The 18,165-nt window shown below is 43.2% G+C and overlaps 1 protein-coding gene across 1 annotated transcript in view; it reads left to right on the plus strand.

The window, feature by feature from the left end:
- LOC110491640 (ubiquitin carboxyl-terminal hydrolase 31) overlaps positions 1–12,982 on the plus strand; it is a 27,926-nt gene extending 14,944 nt beyond the window's left edge. The window contains exons 6-16 of the mRNA XM_021565236.3: positions 97–244; positions 688–871; positions 1,057–1,168; positions 1,255–1,349; positions 1,605–1,682; positions 1,979–2,108; positions 2,212–2,331; positions 2,638–2,863; positions 4,541–4,699; positions 7,708–7,860; positions 8,185–12,982. Of these exons, the coding sequence (XP_021420911.2) occupies positions 97–244; positions 688–871; positions 1,057–1,168; positions 1,255–1,349; positions 1,605–1,682; positions 1,979–2,108; positions 2,212–2,331; positions 2,638–2,863; positions 4,541–4,699; positions 7,708–7,860; positions 8,185–9,767 (2,988 nt within the window). The 3' untranslated portion in view covers positions 9,768–12,982. The remainder of the gene's footprint in view (positions 1–96; positions 245–687; positions 872–1,056; positions 1,169–1,254; positions 1,350–1,604; positions 1,683–1,978; positions 2,109–2,211; positions 2,332–2,637; positions 2,864–4,540; positions 4,700–7,707; positions 7,861–8,184) is intronic.
- Positions 12,983–18,165: the final 5,183 nt, after the last annotated feature.

Below are 18,165 nucleotides of genomic sequence, written 5' to 3' on the forward strand. Positions count from 1 at the left end.
ATGGAGGACAAAATGTTACTGGAGGCTCAAATCTTAATATAACTTAATTGAATGAGATTAACCCCATCTCTGTTAATGATCCATGTGTGTTGGCAGATTGTCCTTACTGAAATGTACTCCGATGGCTTTCACCGCTCCTTCTGTGACGACGATGACGACCTTGAGATCATTCAAGAGAGCGACTCCATATTTGCCTTTGAAACACCGGAGTTGTTTAGACCAGAGCAGATCCGGTCTCAGCGAGGTTTGACTTCATGTTATGATTCCCCGGAAATCAGTTTAGCTCAGGGCCGGATTAGGGAGGTAAGAGTCTAGATTAGATTACAAATGGATTTAGCAATTGGATTTAATAGGAAATCATGTTAAATCTGGATGTGATTACCTATGTTCACCCTCACTGCATATGCGTGTACAGTATCTTTTGGACCCAAAAAATTGATAGCCCAATAAGAATTGGGTATACAGATATGCGTTCCTATGCCAGAATCCAACATATTGCACAGGTTAACAGCCTTATTCAACAAATTTGCATCTCACTGACCTGCAGCAGGCTGTGATCTTTGTTTCATTAACCCCTTAGGATAATGTGACCGCAACCGCAGCTTGGGTAGTTTCGATTTAGAACTCAAAAGTTTGTTCATATCGTGCTGTGTATACATTTACAGTATATACGGCAATGTGTTGCAGGAAGTCCCCATGCTAATCTGAATCAGAACAACTTGAAGTATGGGACAGACAACAACAGGCTACAGGTGTCGACAAAAATGGAAGAGTCAGTGACTCCCCCTCCGAGCCCCAATAAGACCAGCGTGGCTGACAAGATCATTCTGCTGGTGTGTAACAGAGCCTGCGCCGGACAGCAGGGACGCAGGTACACAAAGCAACTCCTCAAGATTTCAACAGGAAACATTCCAGTTGAATGTGGCGAAGCAACGTAGCACCAGGAAAATAAGGAACTCAAGGAACATGTCCATACAGTGGAGGCAAACTAATTTGATATAGTTATGGTGGATGTGGGAAAATCGTGTTCTTCACCCTTGTCTATGACGATTCTAGGTTTGGCCATCCGTTTGTGCTGTATCTGGAGCGGAATGTCACCTGGGACGTTCTGCAGAAGGAGATCCTGGAGAAGATGCGTCACCTTTTGCGTCCTGGGGTCTTTGTCCAGGTAGGTGCAGGTTGTCCACACACAGAGACTCATTCAACACAGGCACACACGTACACGGTGTAACTAAACGTATTGCTGTCCCTCAGGTTGGGCCCTTCAGTTTGCGTGTAGTGGGGGTGGTTGGAATCACGTATCTCTTACCTCAAGAGGAGCAACCACTGTGCCACCCCTCTGTGGAGAGGTAATGTCACCCAGCGCCACCAGAGGGCGCTTGTCTCTCACTGATAGAGGACAGGTAGCAAGAGTTAAGTTTAGCAAGTGTTCAACCTTTCAGTGGGTTTAGCCTTTTGTTTAACCCTTCCGTGGTTTTTCACACGTGCTAAACCGTCTGGGTTGTTGTTCCACATGTAGCGTACCCTGTTTTCCACATTGAGCTGTCATAGGGCTCAATGATAACGTTGCATTGGTTTCCTATTTATCCAATGTTTGTCTGCAGAGCGTACAAATCTTGTGGGCCAGGAGGCCCCCCACATGTCAAGATTGTGGTGGAATGGGACAAAGAGACAAAAGACTAGTAAGTGTAATGAGACAAAAAAACACTATGCTGAGAGGGAAAGACACTCACCTCTTTCATCATGACCCAGTGCACACATTTAGCGTTGACTGGCAGTCACTCATACGGTGAGAAAAATAGTTTTGCTCTTTGAAGAGAATGCGAATGTGAATTCAAAGCAATAGTTGTGACTGAGGTGTCAGACGTTTCCCTAGTTTCTGTTTGTCAACACACTTCGATAGACCTTTCATGGTTTCCTTTGAAGCTTGTTGTGCGACCTCTGTGTGAACTGTGCATTTTTTTGTGTCTGACTGCAGTCTGTTCAAACGCACCGAGGACGAGTACATCCCAGATGCTGAGAGTGTACGTCAACAGAAAGACGGACATCTGCAGCCTCAGACGTGCTCCCTCGCCCAGTGCTTTCAGCTCTACACCAAAGAGGAACAGGTACGTGTGTACCCGTGCCTGTGTGTGTGTGTGTGTGTGTGTGTGTGTGTGTGTGTGTGTGTGTGTGTGTGTGTGTTTGAGAGCTCCGCTCTGTGTGTTTCAGCTTGCTCCAGATGATGCCTGGCGCTGCCCACACTGCAAGCAGCTACAGCAGGGCAGCATCAAGTTGAGCCTCTGGACCCTGCCTGACATCCTCATACTGCACCTCAAACGCTTCAGACAGGTACAGTACACTACAGACCACCATACTATACATCAACATCATTCATACAACTACATAATCAAAGTGGATAAGCTCAGTTAGCCTTATATTACCCCAGGAATAAACTCAAAATAGTATTTAATTCAAAGTACACGCGTATAGATCGTATTACTAGTGTATGTCAACACTAATATTATGTTAATTCTTACAAGCTCAGTCGGCATTGTAAGCTCAACCAATCTGCATTAGCATAGTAAGCATTCCACCCTCAACCAACATCATCAAATTTGTTGCTGTTGTGCGTGTGTGTGTATGGTGTCTTCTTAGGACGGAGACCGGAGGATGAAGATGCAGAACATGGTGAAGTTTCCTCTGATCGGGATGGACATGGCGCCCCATATGGTCAAGCGGAGCCAGAGCAGCTGGAGCCTGCCCTCGCACTGGTCACCATGGAGACGACCTTACGGGATGGGCCGCGACCCAGAGGATTACCTGTATGACCTGTACGCTGTGTGTAACCACCACGGGACAATGGCGGGAGGTCATTACACAGGTTAGCAAACAACACACGTATGGACACACACTAATATGTTCCTGCAACAGTAGGGCTATAAATTGACAGGGTTGCTGTTCTGCCCTTGAGAAAGCCACTTACTCCATGTACAGTACCAGTCAAAAGTTTGGACACACCTACTCATTCAGGGGTTTTTCTATGTTTCTACATTGTAGAATAATATTGAAGACATCAAAACTATGAAATAACACATATGGAATCATGTGGTAACCAAAAAAGTGTTAAACAAATCAATATACATTTTAGATTTTAGATTATTCAAAGTAGCCACCTTTTGCATTGATGACAGCTTTGCACACACTTGGCATTCTCTCAACCAGCTTCACCTGGAATGATTTTCCAAAAGTCTTGAAGGAGTTCCCACATTTGCTGAGCACTTGTTTGGATGCTTTTCCTTCATTCTGCTGTCCAACTCATCCCAAACCATCTCAATTGGGTTGATCACTCTCCTTCTTGGTCAAATAGCCAAAGAAGATAGTCCCACTAAGCGCAAACCAGATGGGATGGCATATCGCAGCAGCCATGCTGGTTAAGTGTGCCTTGAATTCTAAATAAATCACAGTGTCACCAGCAAAGCACCTCCATACCATCACACCTCCTCCTCCATGATTCACGGTGGGAACCACATATGCGGAGATCACCGGTTCACCTACTCTGCGTCTCACAAAGACACTGCGGTTGGAATCAAAAATCTCAAATTTGGACTCATCAGACCAAAAGGACAGATTTCCACCAGTCTAATGTCCAATGCTTGTGTTTCTTGGCCCAAGCAAGACTCTTCTTATTATTGGTGTCCTTTAGAAGTGGTTTTCTTTGCAGCAATTCAACCACGAATGCCTGATTCACGCAGTCTCTTCTGAACAGTTGATGTTGAGATATGTCTGTTACTTGAACTCCGTGAAGCATTTATTTGGGCTGCAATCTGAGGTCCAGTTAACTCTAATGAATTTATCCTCTGCAGCAGAGGTAACTCTGGGTCTTCCTTTCCTGTGGTGGTCCTCATGGGAGCCAGTTTCATCATAGTGCTTGATGGTTTTTGCGACTGCACTTGAAGAGACTTTCAAAGTTCTTGAAATTTTACGCATTGATTAATCTTCAGGTCTTAAAGACTTGATGGACTGTTGTTTCTCTTTGCTTATTTGAGCTATTCTTGCCAAAATATGGACTTGGTCTTTTACCAAATAGGGCTATCTTCTGTATACCACAGCTACCTTGTCACAACACATCTGATTGGCTAAAAATCATTAAGAAGGGGAAAAAATCCTCAAATTAACTTTTAACAAGGCACACCTGTTAATTGAAATGCATTCCAGGTGACTACCTCATGAAGCTGGTTGAGAGAATGCCAAGAATGTGCAAAGCTGTATATCTTGATTTGTTTAACACTTTTTTGATTACTACATGATTCCATATGTGTTATTTTATCGTTTTTAATCTACAATGTAGATTAAAAAATAATAGTAAAAAATAAAGAAAAGCCCTTTAATGAGTAGATGTGTCCAAACTTTTGACTGGCACTGTATGTCTATCGAAATGTGATTGGCATCGATATCCCTGCTCTTTTTTTAGAAACTCAAATAATTCAAATCCACTGAATTATCCAGGTAACATGATAATTGACTCTTTATCCCATCCTTATTATGTCCTTTTCTGCAGCTCACTGTAAAAACTCCATCGATGGCATGTGGTACTGCTTTGATGACAGCGATGTCCAAGCCATATCTGACGATGACGTCTGCAAGCAGAACGCCTACATACTGTTTTACCAAAGACGGGCCACCATCCCATCATGGTCTGCTAACAGCTCCGTTGCAGGTAAGAATATATGCATTTGTTATTAAAAAAAAAACGATTTAATTCATGATTCAAATAAAATAAAATTGTATTTCTCACGAATACAACCAGTGTAGACCTTACAGTGAAATGCTTACTTACAAGCCCTAACCAACAATGCAGTTTCATAATAAATTACCAAAGAATCACAGAATAAAAAATAAATAAAAGTAACAAATAATTAAAGAGCAACAGTAAAATAACCAATAGTGAGGCTATATACAGGGGGTACCGGTACAGAGTCAATGTGTGGGAGCACCATTCCATAATTCTATGGGATGCAATGTTTTTCAAACAACAAGATGCAACAATGTCATAGATAGTCTGGAGCCCTGTACTAACTGTTTGCCCTGGTGTCACTGGTGCCACTAACTTTTTCACTTGTTGGCAACCACCCTTGATTTGGTCGCATCAAAAACAATGAATGGCGTCACGCAATAGAAAAATGAGTAATCATCATGTTCATTGATAGTGCTTTATTATTAAGAAGTGTATTAAACTACTGAAAAAAATGTAACTCCCACAGCCAAGTCAAAGGGACGCTGAATGCGACTAAACGACCGTAGTCTGGAGCCATGAAGTAGAAAACCTGGGTCTCATTTGGTTTATGCCTCACATCCAATCTCCCTGTAGATGTCATGTCCTCCCCGACTGAGACATGTGATTTAGAATCATATACACATATAAATGTTTTTATACTGTATGTCTAATATATACATTTATGATGTATATATACAGTTGAAGTCGGAAGTTTACATACACTTAGGTTGGAGTCATTAAAACCTGTTTTTCAAACACTCCACAAATTTCTTGTTGACACACTATAGTTTTGGCAAGTCGGTTAGGACATCTACTTTGTGCATGACACAAGTAATTTTTCCAACAATTGTTTACAGACAGATTATTTCACTTATAATTCACTGTGTCACAATTCCAGTGGGTCAGAAGTTTACATACACTAAGTTGACTGTGCCTTTAAAATTATGTCATGGCTTTAGAAGCTTCTGAAAGGCTAATTGACATTATTTGAGTCAATTGGAGGTGTATCTATGGATGTATTTCAATGCATACCTTCAAACTCAGTGCCTCTTTGCTGACATCATGGGAAAATCAAAAGAAATCAGCCAAGACCTCAGAAAAAAAATTGTAGACCTCCACAAGTCTGGTTCATCCTTGGGATCAATTTCCAAATGCCTGAAGGTACCACGTTTATCTGTACGAACAATAGTACACAAGTATAAACACCATGGGACCACGCAGCCATCATACCACTCAGGAAAGAGACGCGTTCTGTCTCCTAGAGATGAACATACTTTGTTGCAAAAAGTGGAAATCAATCCCAGAACAACAGCAAAGGACCTTGTGAAGATGCTGGAGGAAACCGGCACAAAAGTATCTATATCCACAGTAAAATGAGTCCTATATCGACATAACCTGAAAGGCCGCTCAGCAAGGAAGAAGCCACTGCTCCAAAACCGACATAAAAAAAGCCAGACTACGGTTTACAACTGCATATGGGGACGAAGATCATACTTTTTGGAAAAATGTCAGCTGTTCTGATTAAACAAAAGTAGAACTGTTTGGCCATAATGACCATCGTTATGTTCGGAGGAAAAAGGGGGAGGCTTGCAACCCGAAGAACACCATCCCATTCGTGAAGCACGGGGGTGGCAGCATCATGTTGTGGGAGTGCTTTGCTTCAGGAGGGACTGGTGCACTTCACAAAATAGATGGCATCATGAGGCAGGAGAATTATGTGGATATATTGAAGCAACATCTCAAGACATCAGTTAGGAAGTTAAAGCTTGGTCACAAATGGGTCTTCCAAATGGATAATGACCCCAAGCATACTTCCAAAGTTGTGGCAAAATGGCTTAAGGACAACAAAGTTAAGCTATTGGAGTGGCTAGTGTAAGGAAGTGCTATTTCTTATGCAGGTGACCAGCCTACTGCTATTACATTGCTATAACTGAGACAACGTATTTTCACAGTAAAACATGTTAGGTCCCATACAGGATAGCTCCCACACCCACACACACAGCACACACACATTACACACACTAACTGCCGAGGACACACAGATAAGACATACACCCACACATTGGGAGGAAGAGACAGCCTTGACTTGCAGAAACCAGCGCACACACCTAATCTCCTTTCTAGCTGAACATTGTGTGACTGAGGACAGCGCACACACCTAATCTCCTTCTTAGCTGAACATTGTGTGACAAGGAACGGCACGACAAGACTCAGAGGGATGACGGACGGCCCAACAGGACCAACCAGAAGACCAGAACTTCTAGACTCAACCTACTTTCTGTACTGTATATAACATACATGCACTCTGTTATCGGGGCTTCTTTTCTGCTGGTTCCTTAAGAACCGAATGAAATGGGTTGTACCAGATATCTTTACTCATAATTAAACTGTCACTTGTCATACAATTTACCACCATGTCTGAATCGATCCTTGACCGGCTCACCCTCCTACATATCCCATTATCAACACTAGCACAAATCCCTGACCTCAAACCTATAGAAAATTTGTGGGCAGAACTGAAAAATCATGTGCGAGCAAGGAGGCCTACAAACCTGACTCAGTTACACCACCTCTGTCAGGAGGAATGGGCCAAAATTCACCCAACTTATTGTGGGAAGCTTGTGGAAGGCTACCCGAAACGTTCGACCCAAGTTTAACAATTTAAAGGCAATGTTACACTCAATTAGTATTTGGTATGTACATTTCTGACCCACTGGGAATGCAATGAAAGAAATAAAAGCTGAAATAAATCATTGTCTCTACTATTATTCTGACATTTAACATTCTTAAAATAAAGTGGTGATCCTAAATTACCTAAGACAGGGAATTGTTATTAGGATTAAATGTCAGGAATTGTGAAACTGAGTTTAAATGTATTTGACTAAGGTGTATGTAAACTTGCGACGTCAACTGTATACATACAGTATATGTCCTTTGTTTACTCGTCCCAGGTTCGACCAGCTCGTCTCTGTGTGAACACTGGATCAGCAGGTTGATAGGGAGTCGTCCTCCTAGCCAGGCCTCATCTGGCTCCTCCAGACGCACTTCGCTGGCCTCCCTCTCGGAGTCGGCCGAGTTCACTGGGGAACGCAGCGAAGACGATGGTGAGAAACAGCCTCTCATGCATATTTGTCAAGATGTTGTTTTTCTGCTATATCAAATATGTTTGCACAATGATAGTACTTGGAACTAAAATGTATACAAAATATATTGTTACGATGACACTGCAGGCCTTATTTATACATTAGCCTACTTTCAGTTGTTTTTGCAAAGCTGAACAATCTGTATCATTCTGTAATATAATTATATAATATCAGACTTTACTAGCTTGAAACCCACTGATAAAAGAGGTGATGAACATGCACTCAGTCTATTCCACTCCACACCAACGATTTAGTTGTACATCTCTGTCCCCTTCTGTTGAGAAGGCTTCTCTACCCGCCCGGCGGTGCGGAGTATCCAGAGACAGACCTTCTCCTCACGATCCAACATGGCCAGCCCTCTGGCCCTCAGCGAGAACGGCTCGAAGCCCTCCTGGTCCCTCTCCACCAAGCTCCATCTGCGCTCCAACTCTCCCTCGCGCTTCTCCCTGGAGTCCCACTCCTCCTCGCCCACCCTTGAGAGGATAGGCGAGGCGGTTGATGACAAGGTCTCCACCTCCTGCTTTAGCGGCTTGGCGAAACCCGAGGTAAGGGCTGGAGGTAAGACACCCCTGGTCCTGGATGGTAATGCAGGGGCTAAAAGGCTCTTGGAGCAGGTGCACTCCAAGGCCATTCCCCAGGCTGAGCTGAGGAGCTCCAGCCCGGCAGGGGGTAACAGTAACGGGGCCACGGTCATGGAGCCAGGCAGCCCGGGTCAAGGAGCAATCGCTAAGGAGCCTAAACAACGAGGAGCAGGGGGAGAGGAGGATGCCGGGGCCAGGAGAAACTCTGCAAAGACTGTTGAGACCGAGAAGAGCCCCAAGAAGCACCCGACCACCCCCTCCCCTTCCCCCTCCCACACCTCCTCTGCGACCCACGCATCGTCACCTTCTCGAACCCAAGCCAAGAGCGTGGCGGCCACAGTGTCCAACCCCAAAGAAAAAAGCGAGGGTGCAGTCAAAAAAAACAGCAAGACCTCCTCAGCCAAAACAGCCACCCCCACGAAAAAGGAGCCGTTGCAGACCCCAGAAACACTTCACCCTGAAACAGCAAAGCAAAGGAAGGGAAGCTCCCCCAGGTCCCAGAGTTCCTCGGCACACCCGCCGAGGAAGACGTCGCCCAGAGGGACGGTGGAGAGGAGCTCCGCATCAGCGAGAACTAGAGCAGCCGAGAGAAGCGCCAGTCGGGAGACGTCGCGGACCACCTCAGTGTCAGAGAGGGGGGTGAACCACGGTGGTCCCTCTTCCAGGGCCAGTGGTGTGTCCCGGGGAGGAGAAATTTGTGCCGCTGGCCGGGGCGAAGGTAGGGCGGGGCGAGGGGCGGAGAGCAGGGCTGGGGGGAGGAGCACCAGCAGCAGCTCCTCCATGACCAGCCTGCGATCGTCCAGTGTGAGCGGGGCAGCGGCCTCAGCAGCTCCACCCAGGGGACCTGGTAGGAACAGCAAGACGGAGGAAAAGGGACTCAACTTCTTCAAGAGTGCCCTGAGGCAGAAAGAGACACGCAGGTCCACGGACGGGGGAAAGCCAACCACGACGGCCAAAGCAGGGACAGGCGAGGCTAAAGGCAACTCAGAAGAGGGGGCTGGGGAGGAGACTGGAGAAGGGGCGGGGAATGGAGCAGCCAAGAGGGCCCAGCAGGGGAACCCAGAGGCCCAGATGAACACACCCTCGGCCAAAGACAAGGAATCCTCCAAGACGTCCAACCCAGCCAAGCACTCTATACTGTCCTCCGCCAAGTCCAAGTCTTCCGGAGCAGAGACGGGTGGAGTGGAGAAAGCATCTGCCAACGGGAAAAAACCTCCTGAAAAGAGGTTGCCGCCATCCCGAAAGATCCCCATCAATTCTTCACGAACCACCCAGAAGTCAAAGTGAGATATCTTTGGGGAACCAAAACAATCGCTGAAGTGAAGCTCTAAGGTGTCTCAAAGATTGAACTACATCTCCTCTTTGGGAGCGACTTTTGAAAAGCACCTCTGGCTTTTCATTGGCCCCGGGTGATTGCAAGCTGCCATACATGACAGTCTGTCCCTGTCCACTTTATTATATAGTAATGGATTGAAACAAAGCACTTTGTATGGATTGCATTGTTAATTCTTTTTTTGAAAAATGATTTTAATCAAATGGATTATTATATGAACTGCACATGTAATGACATTTTTACCTGGTTCTTTAGCGTACTTTGAGAAGGTTCGTCTTGGGCCGACGTCGAAAGGAACTTGTGTAGCGAGCAAGTGCGTTTGTTAAGCAGTGTCAGGATGAGAATCCCTGTAAATCACACAATAGATCACACATGGAATACTACTCAGTCACCAGATGCAGTTAACGAGCAGTGTTTTACATCTCTGACTTCTTTGTACTTTGAAAACTTCTGGGTCCACTTTCAAATAGTTCAAAACATTCCACACCAGGCAGAGCATCTAAATATATGGAGCCATGAAACAAACACGAATACCTATCATAATCCCAGTTAATAGCTAATTTGATACAGTATAGGTCAGTGGTAATTTATGTCAAATCTCATATTATGAGCTATCAATGCAGGTACATTTGTAATCCCAAATTCACTGGTATTAGTTGTCCAGTACTGATAATCCCAGTTTGACCAACTCCAATTCCAGATTTACATAATGAATAATCCCAGTTTAACAACTCTTGGTTTTCATTTAACATAATCCCAATTTAACAATAGTGATTGTGCAACAACATTTTGCTAGCCTATGTAGGACATTATAAGTATCCAGGACTAGAGGTGTGTGTATACCTGCCAATAGCATTAAAGGGACCCATTAGAAATATACAAGGAAGGTGACATCGATCAATGATTTTGGAAGGTTGGGACTGTGGTTCTTCACTCTCCCTCTGGTTGTACTGATTTTGGAATAGTAGTGACATCATAGTGTGACATCATAGTGTGACATAATAGCCCCCCCAGAGTGCCCTAACAACTCCACTCACCTCTCCCCCCGACTGGTGACCACTGTCACTTGCGGGTGGTCAAGGCCTGACAGGGGACCACATTCAGACTGCCAGACATCTCGAAACATTCCTTAAGACGAACACAGGGTCGACGTGGAAAAAAAGATACACTCAAGGCCATCAAAGACATTGCTAAAGACAATACATGGGGGCGTCTTTATAAGATCACCATATATGGTGCGTTTGGATCCGCCCTATCCTTTTCTGTTTTTCTCTGTGTCATCACAGCTTGTGCCTGTGCACATTTTTTGGCTTATGCGCTACCAAGCAGATTTCCCGCGTAGAATGCACTGACTTAGATTCAGAAAAGTGATCGCCGTGATGAAATGTATGACAGCAATCTTTGCATGAAATTGCTTATGCATGCATTAAACTATGCAAGCAACACTTGCTAATGTCCACACAAGTAATACTGCTACTTTTGGATGTGTATATATTTCTAACTGTATATTTTTCCAAATGCCTGCATCAGAGAGCATGTTTAGGTATCATTCAATGCTTTATTTGCACATTTTCTTCAGAGTATAATACTTTTTTTTTTAAATGAATTGTAGGTATTGCTCCTTCACCTTAAAGTAAATCAACTCACTTGCGAATGAATGATTTCTGTATTGTATTAATTTGACTCGTGTTTGATTCCAAACCATTTAAGGGACACGCTACCCCATAGACCTCTGCAACCAAACATCGAATAACTAAATGTAAGAAATACATTTGGAAACAACTGGTATGATTGTGAAATGTCACTTTGTCATGGTTTGAGAGTAGGTACTTTTCAGATGGTTTTAGTGACTGAATCCCCAACTAGTTTATATAATTCATTCATTCAAATAGCCAAAGACAATATACAAGATTATTTTCAGTGGAATACTTTATGAACCTGTTATCTAAATACTGGCTGTAGCTATAATCTCCCAGATGTTTTTCAAAGTGAGATGATACAGTAAAGGGTGATACAGGGGTGACCTTTATCAGCATTCCCTTTGCAACCACACTGCCTTCTGTTGCCTTGTTCAAAATCGCCCTTTCCAAGGAGTACCCTTAAAAATATCACATATACACCGAGTGTACAAAACATTAGGAACACCTTCCTAATATTGAGTTGCACCTCCCTTTGCCCTCAGAACAGCCTCAATTCGTCGGGGGATGGACTCTACAAGGTTTCGAAAGTGTTCCACAGGGATGCCGGCCCATGTTGACTCCAAGGCTTCCAACAGTTGTGTCAAGTTGGTGGAATGTCCATTGGGGGGTGGACCATTCTTGATACACACAGGAAAGTGAAAACCCTAGCAGAGTTGCAGTTCTTGACACACTCAAACTGTTGTGCCTGGCACCTACTACCATACTCCGTTCAAAGGCACTTCAATCTTTTGTCTTGCCCCCTCACCCTCTGAATGGCACACATACACAATCCATGTCTCAATTGTCTCAACACTTAAAAATCCCTCTTTAACCTGTCGCCTCCCCTTCATCTACACTGATTGAAGTGGATTTAACAGGTGACATCAATAAGGGAACATAGCATTCACCTGATCAGTCTATATCACTGAAAGAGCAAGTGTTCCTAATGTTTTTATGTATTTGATAGATTATATTAAATTGAATATCTGCAGATTTCAACTATTGTAAGACGTATCTTTTTTTTCAACCTCGCAATTAGCTGCAATTAGCTGTTTGCAATTCTGATATCTTCCCCTTCCCACCCTTGCACCAATTTCAAATGAAGAGTAGAATGGTAATGGTGATTTTAAGTAGGGAGGCTGTTTTGCTCTGGAGCACAAGCCTTGGTGCTCTACATACAGTACAACAGAAAACAACAGAAAAGCTTCAAATCATATCACGATTATGTTCAAGTGGAATGGGACTTCAATAGAGTAAAAGGTAAAAATGCAAGTCATTATTTATTTTGGGCAAGCGCATGAGTGTCAATTAAAAAAAAAAAAGTTTATTAGTATGCACTTTTAATGACTCAATTCTGAAATATTTGTTTTCTTCATGTTTTTTTAAGGATTCATTACTTCAAAGGGAGAAAGCAATGTTTGTATATGCCATTGGTTTAGCAATGCAACAACAAGAAGATGTCATATAATAAAAAATAATTGTTCATTTTATATTGCTTTGAATGGATTGAGTTTTTAGTTTTGTTTGTTTGTTTATCATTACAGTTCTGGTTTCATCCACTTGGTGGAGCAAACATTTTCCATTACTCCAAATTCTACTGCATGCCAGTTGATGACTTGGAAATAAAGTAACCGCAAAACCGAATTTGCCCTTAAAATCTAACTTTGAGTGAATCTCCCTTTATCAAGACATATCATTCTGTCCAATCTAATGTTGTCACTGAGGGGGATGACAGTTGGTGTATTAAACTACAGAGGCATCATTTATTTATAGCTGATTGAATTATGGATATATTAGTTTTGCCCAAGGCTGGGGGGGTTATTAAGAGTTAATACACCCTCTTTGTCTCTTTTCCCCTGTAATTTTCATCTATTTCAGGAATCTTTTTGTGCTCTCTGTCTCCACTTATTCCTCTCTCCGAGGGAGAAAAGTGATGAAATCCAACCTTCAGATGAAATTGCTTATTGGGGCTACAACTAGGTCTATTTTTTCCCCCACAATCTCGCTGCCTAGGAAATATCAAAATACCATTATACCCTATCAATATCATTGCTGATCTACCAAATTGGAATAGCAAAACAAATAACTAAATAAGAAAAAAAAATATATATATACTATATATGGAAAAAATATGCAAATAAATAAGATTAATAAATAAATAATGAATGAGTAGTATACATATAACCACATCTCTGTTATCTCTGTACACAGATAATATTATTTCGTGGGGCGGTGACAGTAAAACCAGCCAGCTTAAGAAGCAAACCAGATGTTTTCTCTGAAATCAGAAATATGAGCCACAGCAGCCAAGTTCTTCTAATGCCGAATCAGTCATCTGTTGCCAATTGTGTGAGATCTAAGGGAACCCTATTAGCGATACCTAAGATGAAGAGTTGTCGACTTTTTATCTTGATGTAACACCTGAACAATGACAATATCTCGCTTGTCTTCTGAACACAATGTGTTTAGTGTGTTGATTAAGGTCTAGGAATGCTTTTCCTGGGTTATTGGCCCGCAAATTCTCGACAGGCAATCTCATTTTATTGATCAGTCTTCTCCGGGTGTCTCCTGGGGCCGACTTTAATCCTTGATACTGCTGTTGAGAGACTCCATTTTAAGACACTCTCGATGGATATAACTCCTGGAACGTTATTAGGGTGGGGAATAAAGACGGCTGGAGGTGGAACAGGCTCTTGATTAGCGCCTACGCACTACCAAGATGCATTTCGCTCTCTTGTGAGAAAGGCATGAGTTTGTAAGGAGGCTGCTTGGATGCTGGTGAATTTGTAAAAGAAGGTTTATTTGGTCCTGTATGTATGTATGTAGGTAGGTAGGTAGGTAGGTAGGTATGCATGTATGTAGGAACCCATCTCTCTTTACATTTATCCCTATGCCTCTCTCTCTAGGTCATTGATCAAGCGTACATCTACTGGTAACAGGATATTGTGCATACCGTTGTAACAGTAGGCCTATATCAGGGATGTTCAACTCGGGTTCTCAACTTACTGTTGAGAGTTAGAATAATAGAATACACAAGGTGCAATTTCAAAATGTGATTGTGCATCAGCAGTCACTCAATTAGTCCATGTCAGGTAATTTGTTTTAGATTGGTCAATTAGTCTAGGAGCCAGCTATCTAAACTTGTACATGGAACAAAAATATAACACATGTAAAGTGTTGGACCCATGTTTCATGAGCATAAATAAAAGACCACAGACATTTTCCAGATGCACAAAAAGCTTATTTCTCTGTCATTTTGTGCACACATTTGTTTACATCACTAGTGAGCATTTCTCCTTTGCCGAGATAATCCATCCACGTGACAGGTGTGGCATATCAAGAAGCTGATTAAACAGCATGATCGCTGTGCTGGGGACAATAAAAGGCCACTCTAAAATGTGCAGTTTTGTCACACAACACAATACCACTGATGTCTCAAGTTGAGGGAACATGCATTTGGCCTTCTGACTGCAGGAATGTCCACTAGAGCTCTTGCCATAAGATGTAATGTTCATTTCTCTACCATAAGCTGCCTCTTAACATAATTTTAGAGAATTTGGTAGTATGTCCAACTGGCCTCAATGGGGGCAAGTGGTTTTCTGACGTCAATGTTGTTCCAGAGTTCCCCATGGTGGCGGTGGGGTTATGGTATGGGCGGGCATAAGCTACGGACAACGAACACAATTGCATTTATCGATGGCAATTTGAATGCACAAAAATATCGTGACGAGATCCTAAGGCCCATTGTGAGGCCCTTTTTTTTTTTTTTACGGTGGCCCCTCATGATGAGTTCCGTTTTTTTGTGGCCCCCACCCCCATCAAAGTTGCCCATCCCTAACCTATATAATACAGCACACACACATACTATATTATCAACTGTGACACAGTTCAATCTTGACACCGACAATGACAAGACAGCCTATAGGGAGGAGATCAGAGACCTGACTGTGTGGTGTCAAGAACAACAACCTCTCCCTCAACGTGATCAAGACAAAGGAGATGACTGTGGACTACAGGAAAAGGAGAACCGATCACACCCCCATTCTCATTGATGGGGCTGCAGTGGAGCAGGTTGAGAGCTTCAAGTTCCTTGGCGTCCACATCACCAACAAACTAACATGGTCCAAACACACCAATTCAGTTGTGAAGAGGGCACAACAATACCTATTCCCCCTCAAGAGACTGAAAAGATTTGGCATGTATCCTCACAAGGTTCCACAGATGCACAATCGATACCGGCTGCATCACTGCCATGGTATGGCAACTGCTCGGCCTCCGACCGCGAGGCACTACAGAGGGTGGTGCGTAAGGCCCAGTACATCACCGGGGCCAAGCATCCTACCATCCAGGACCTCTATACCAGGCGGTGTCAGAGGAAGCCCCTAAAGATTGTCAAAAACTCCAGCCACCCTAGTCACTGACTGTTCTCTCTGCTACCGCACGGCAAGCAGTACCGGAGCGCCAAGTCTAGGTCCAAGGGGCTTCTAAACAGCTTCTACCCTCAAGCCATAAGACTCCTGAACTTCTAATCAAATGGCTACCCAGACTATTTGCATTGCCACCCCCGTCTTCTACGCTGCTGCTACTCTCTGTTATTATCTATGCAGTCACTTTAACAACTTTACCTACATGTACATATTACCTCAATTACCTAGACTAACCGGTGCCCTCTGCACATTGACTCTGTACCGGTACCCCCTGTATATTGCCCCGCTATTGTTATTTTACTGCTGCTCTTTAATTCTTCGTTACTTTTATTTGTTTAGTCCTTTAGGTATTTTTTTAACTGCATTGTTGGTTAAGGGCTTGTAAAGTAAGCATTTCACCTGTTGTATACGGCGCAGGTGACAACTACAATTTGAGTTGAGAGACGGAAACTCCAAGATCAATGTACTTTGTGACATCATAACTACATGTTGTGTTCTGAAAAAATTGAAGGGTTTTGGGTCCTTGTTACAGTGTAATTATACTGTAACAAGCATTGTAGTTAATTGTAATTCTTTTAGATTTATTTATTTTTTAAACCAACTGAAATATGACATTTGCATAAGTATTCAGACCAGTTACTCAGTACTTTGTTGAAGGGCTTTTGGCAGCAATTACAGCCTTGCGTCTGCTTGGGTTTGACACTACAAGCTTGGAACACCTGTATTTGGGGAGTTTCTCCAATTCTTCTCTGCAGATCCTCTCAAGCTCTGTCAGGTTGGATGGGGAGCGTCGCTGCACAGCTATTTTCAGGTCTCTTCAGAGATGTTTGATCGGGTTCATGTCCGGGCTCTGGCTGGGCCACTCAAGGACATTCAGAGACTTTACCCAAAGCCACTACTGTGTTGTCTTGACTGTGTGCTTAGGGTCGTTGTCCTGTTGGAAGGTGAACCTTTGCCCCAGTCTGAGTTCCTGAGCGCTCTGGAACAGGATTTCATCAAGGATCTCTCTGTACTTTGCTCCGTTCATCTTTTCCTCAATCCTGACTCGTCTCCCAGTCCCTGCCCCTGAAAAACATACCCACAGCATGATGCTGCCACCACCATGATTCACCGTAGGGATGGTGCCAGGTTTCCTCCAGACGTGATGCTTGGCCAAAAAGGCCAAAGAGTTCAATCTTGATTTCGTCAAACCAGAAAATGTTGTTTCTCAATTGTCTAACAGTCCTTTAGGTGCCTTTTGGCAAACTCCAAGCGGGCTGTCATGTGCCCTTTACCGAGGACTGGTGGAGTGCTGCAGAGATGGTTGTCTTTCTGGAAGGTTCTCCCTTCTCAACAGAGGAACTCTGGAGCTCTGTTAGAGTGACCATTGGGTTCTTGGTCAACTCCCTGATCAAGGACCTTCTCCCCTGATTGGTCAGTTTAGCCCGGGCAGCCAGCTCTGGGAAGAGTCTTAGTGGTTCCAAACTTTTTCCATTTATGAATGATGGATACCACTGTGTTCTTGGGGACCTTTCCCAGATCTGTGCCTCGACACAATCCTGTCTCGGAGTGTAAGTTTAAGTGTAACTTTAAAGTTACATATGAGCAATTTCTATATAACTACTTACTACTCATTACCTAGTGAAAATACCTGCAAACAAAACTTTAAAAAGCAAAAAGCATGTAAAAATAATTTGTATTGTTAGATTAATAATTTGATTAATTAGATTAAACAAATATATAGGCCAACTCAATCACATAAAAATAGCTATTCTAGTGGTGGTGAGTAGTAGTGTAGATAACTAATTTAGAAAAATGGGATTGTCTTTTTCTTCCTTTTTAACATTACAAGTAAAAATGGAAATTCACACCTCTGTTTCTGTCTTCATCGGTTTCTTTGTTGTAAGCAATTTCCCATCCTGGAGTCTGAGACCTTGTTGGAATCTGGGGTAGAGAAAAATAATGTACCTATGACAATTTACATTACCCATCATTACATCATCATGATGATTTCTATAGTCTTGGCCTGCTACCTAGTTAGTTGTTGTGTTATCCAGCTAGCAATAATAGTGCTTGCTAACACTGATACATTTACCAGTGTAAATGTATCAGTTGAACATTGAAAAGGAACTAACGTTACTCACAGCGTGTTGACACAAGTAGCTAGCATGCTGGGCATGTCTTACGTAATATCCTTGGGATACGGATACCCTGAGAACAAGGTTCTGGAAAGATAAGACCATTGAGCCCACCTAATGTTAGCTAGC

This window comes from Oncorhynchus mykiss, chromosome 16 (genome assembly GCF_057628025.1).
Source record: "Oncorhynchus mykiss isolate SJ-2025 chromosome 16, ASM5762802v1, whole genome shotgun sequence".
NCBI classification, from domain to species: domain Eukaryota; kingdom Metazoa; phylum Chordata; class Actinopteri; order Salmoniformes; family Salmonidae; genus Oncorhynchus; species Oncorhynchus mykiss.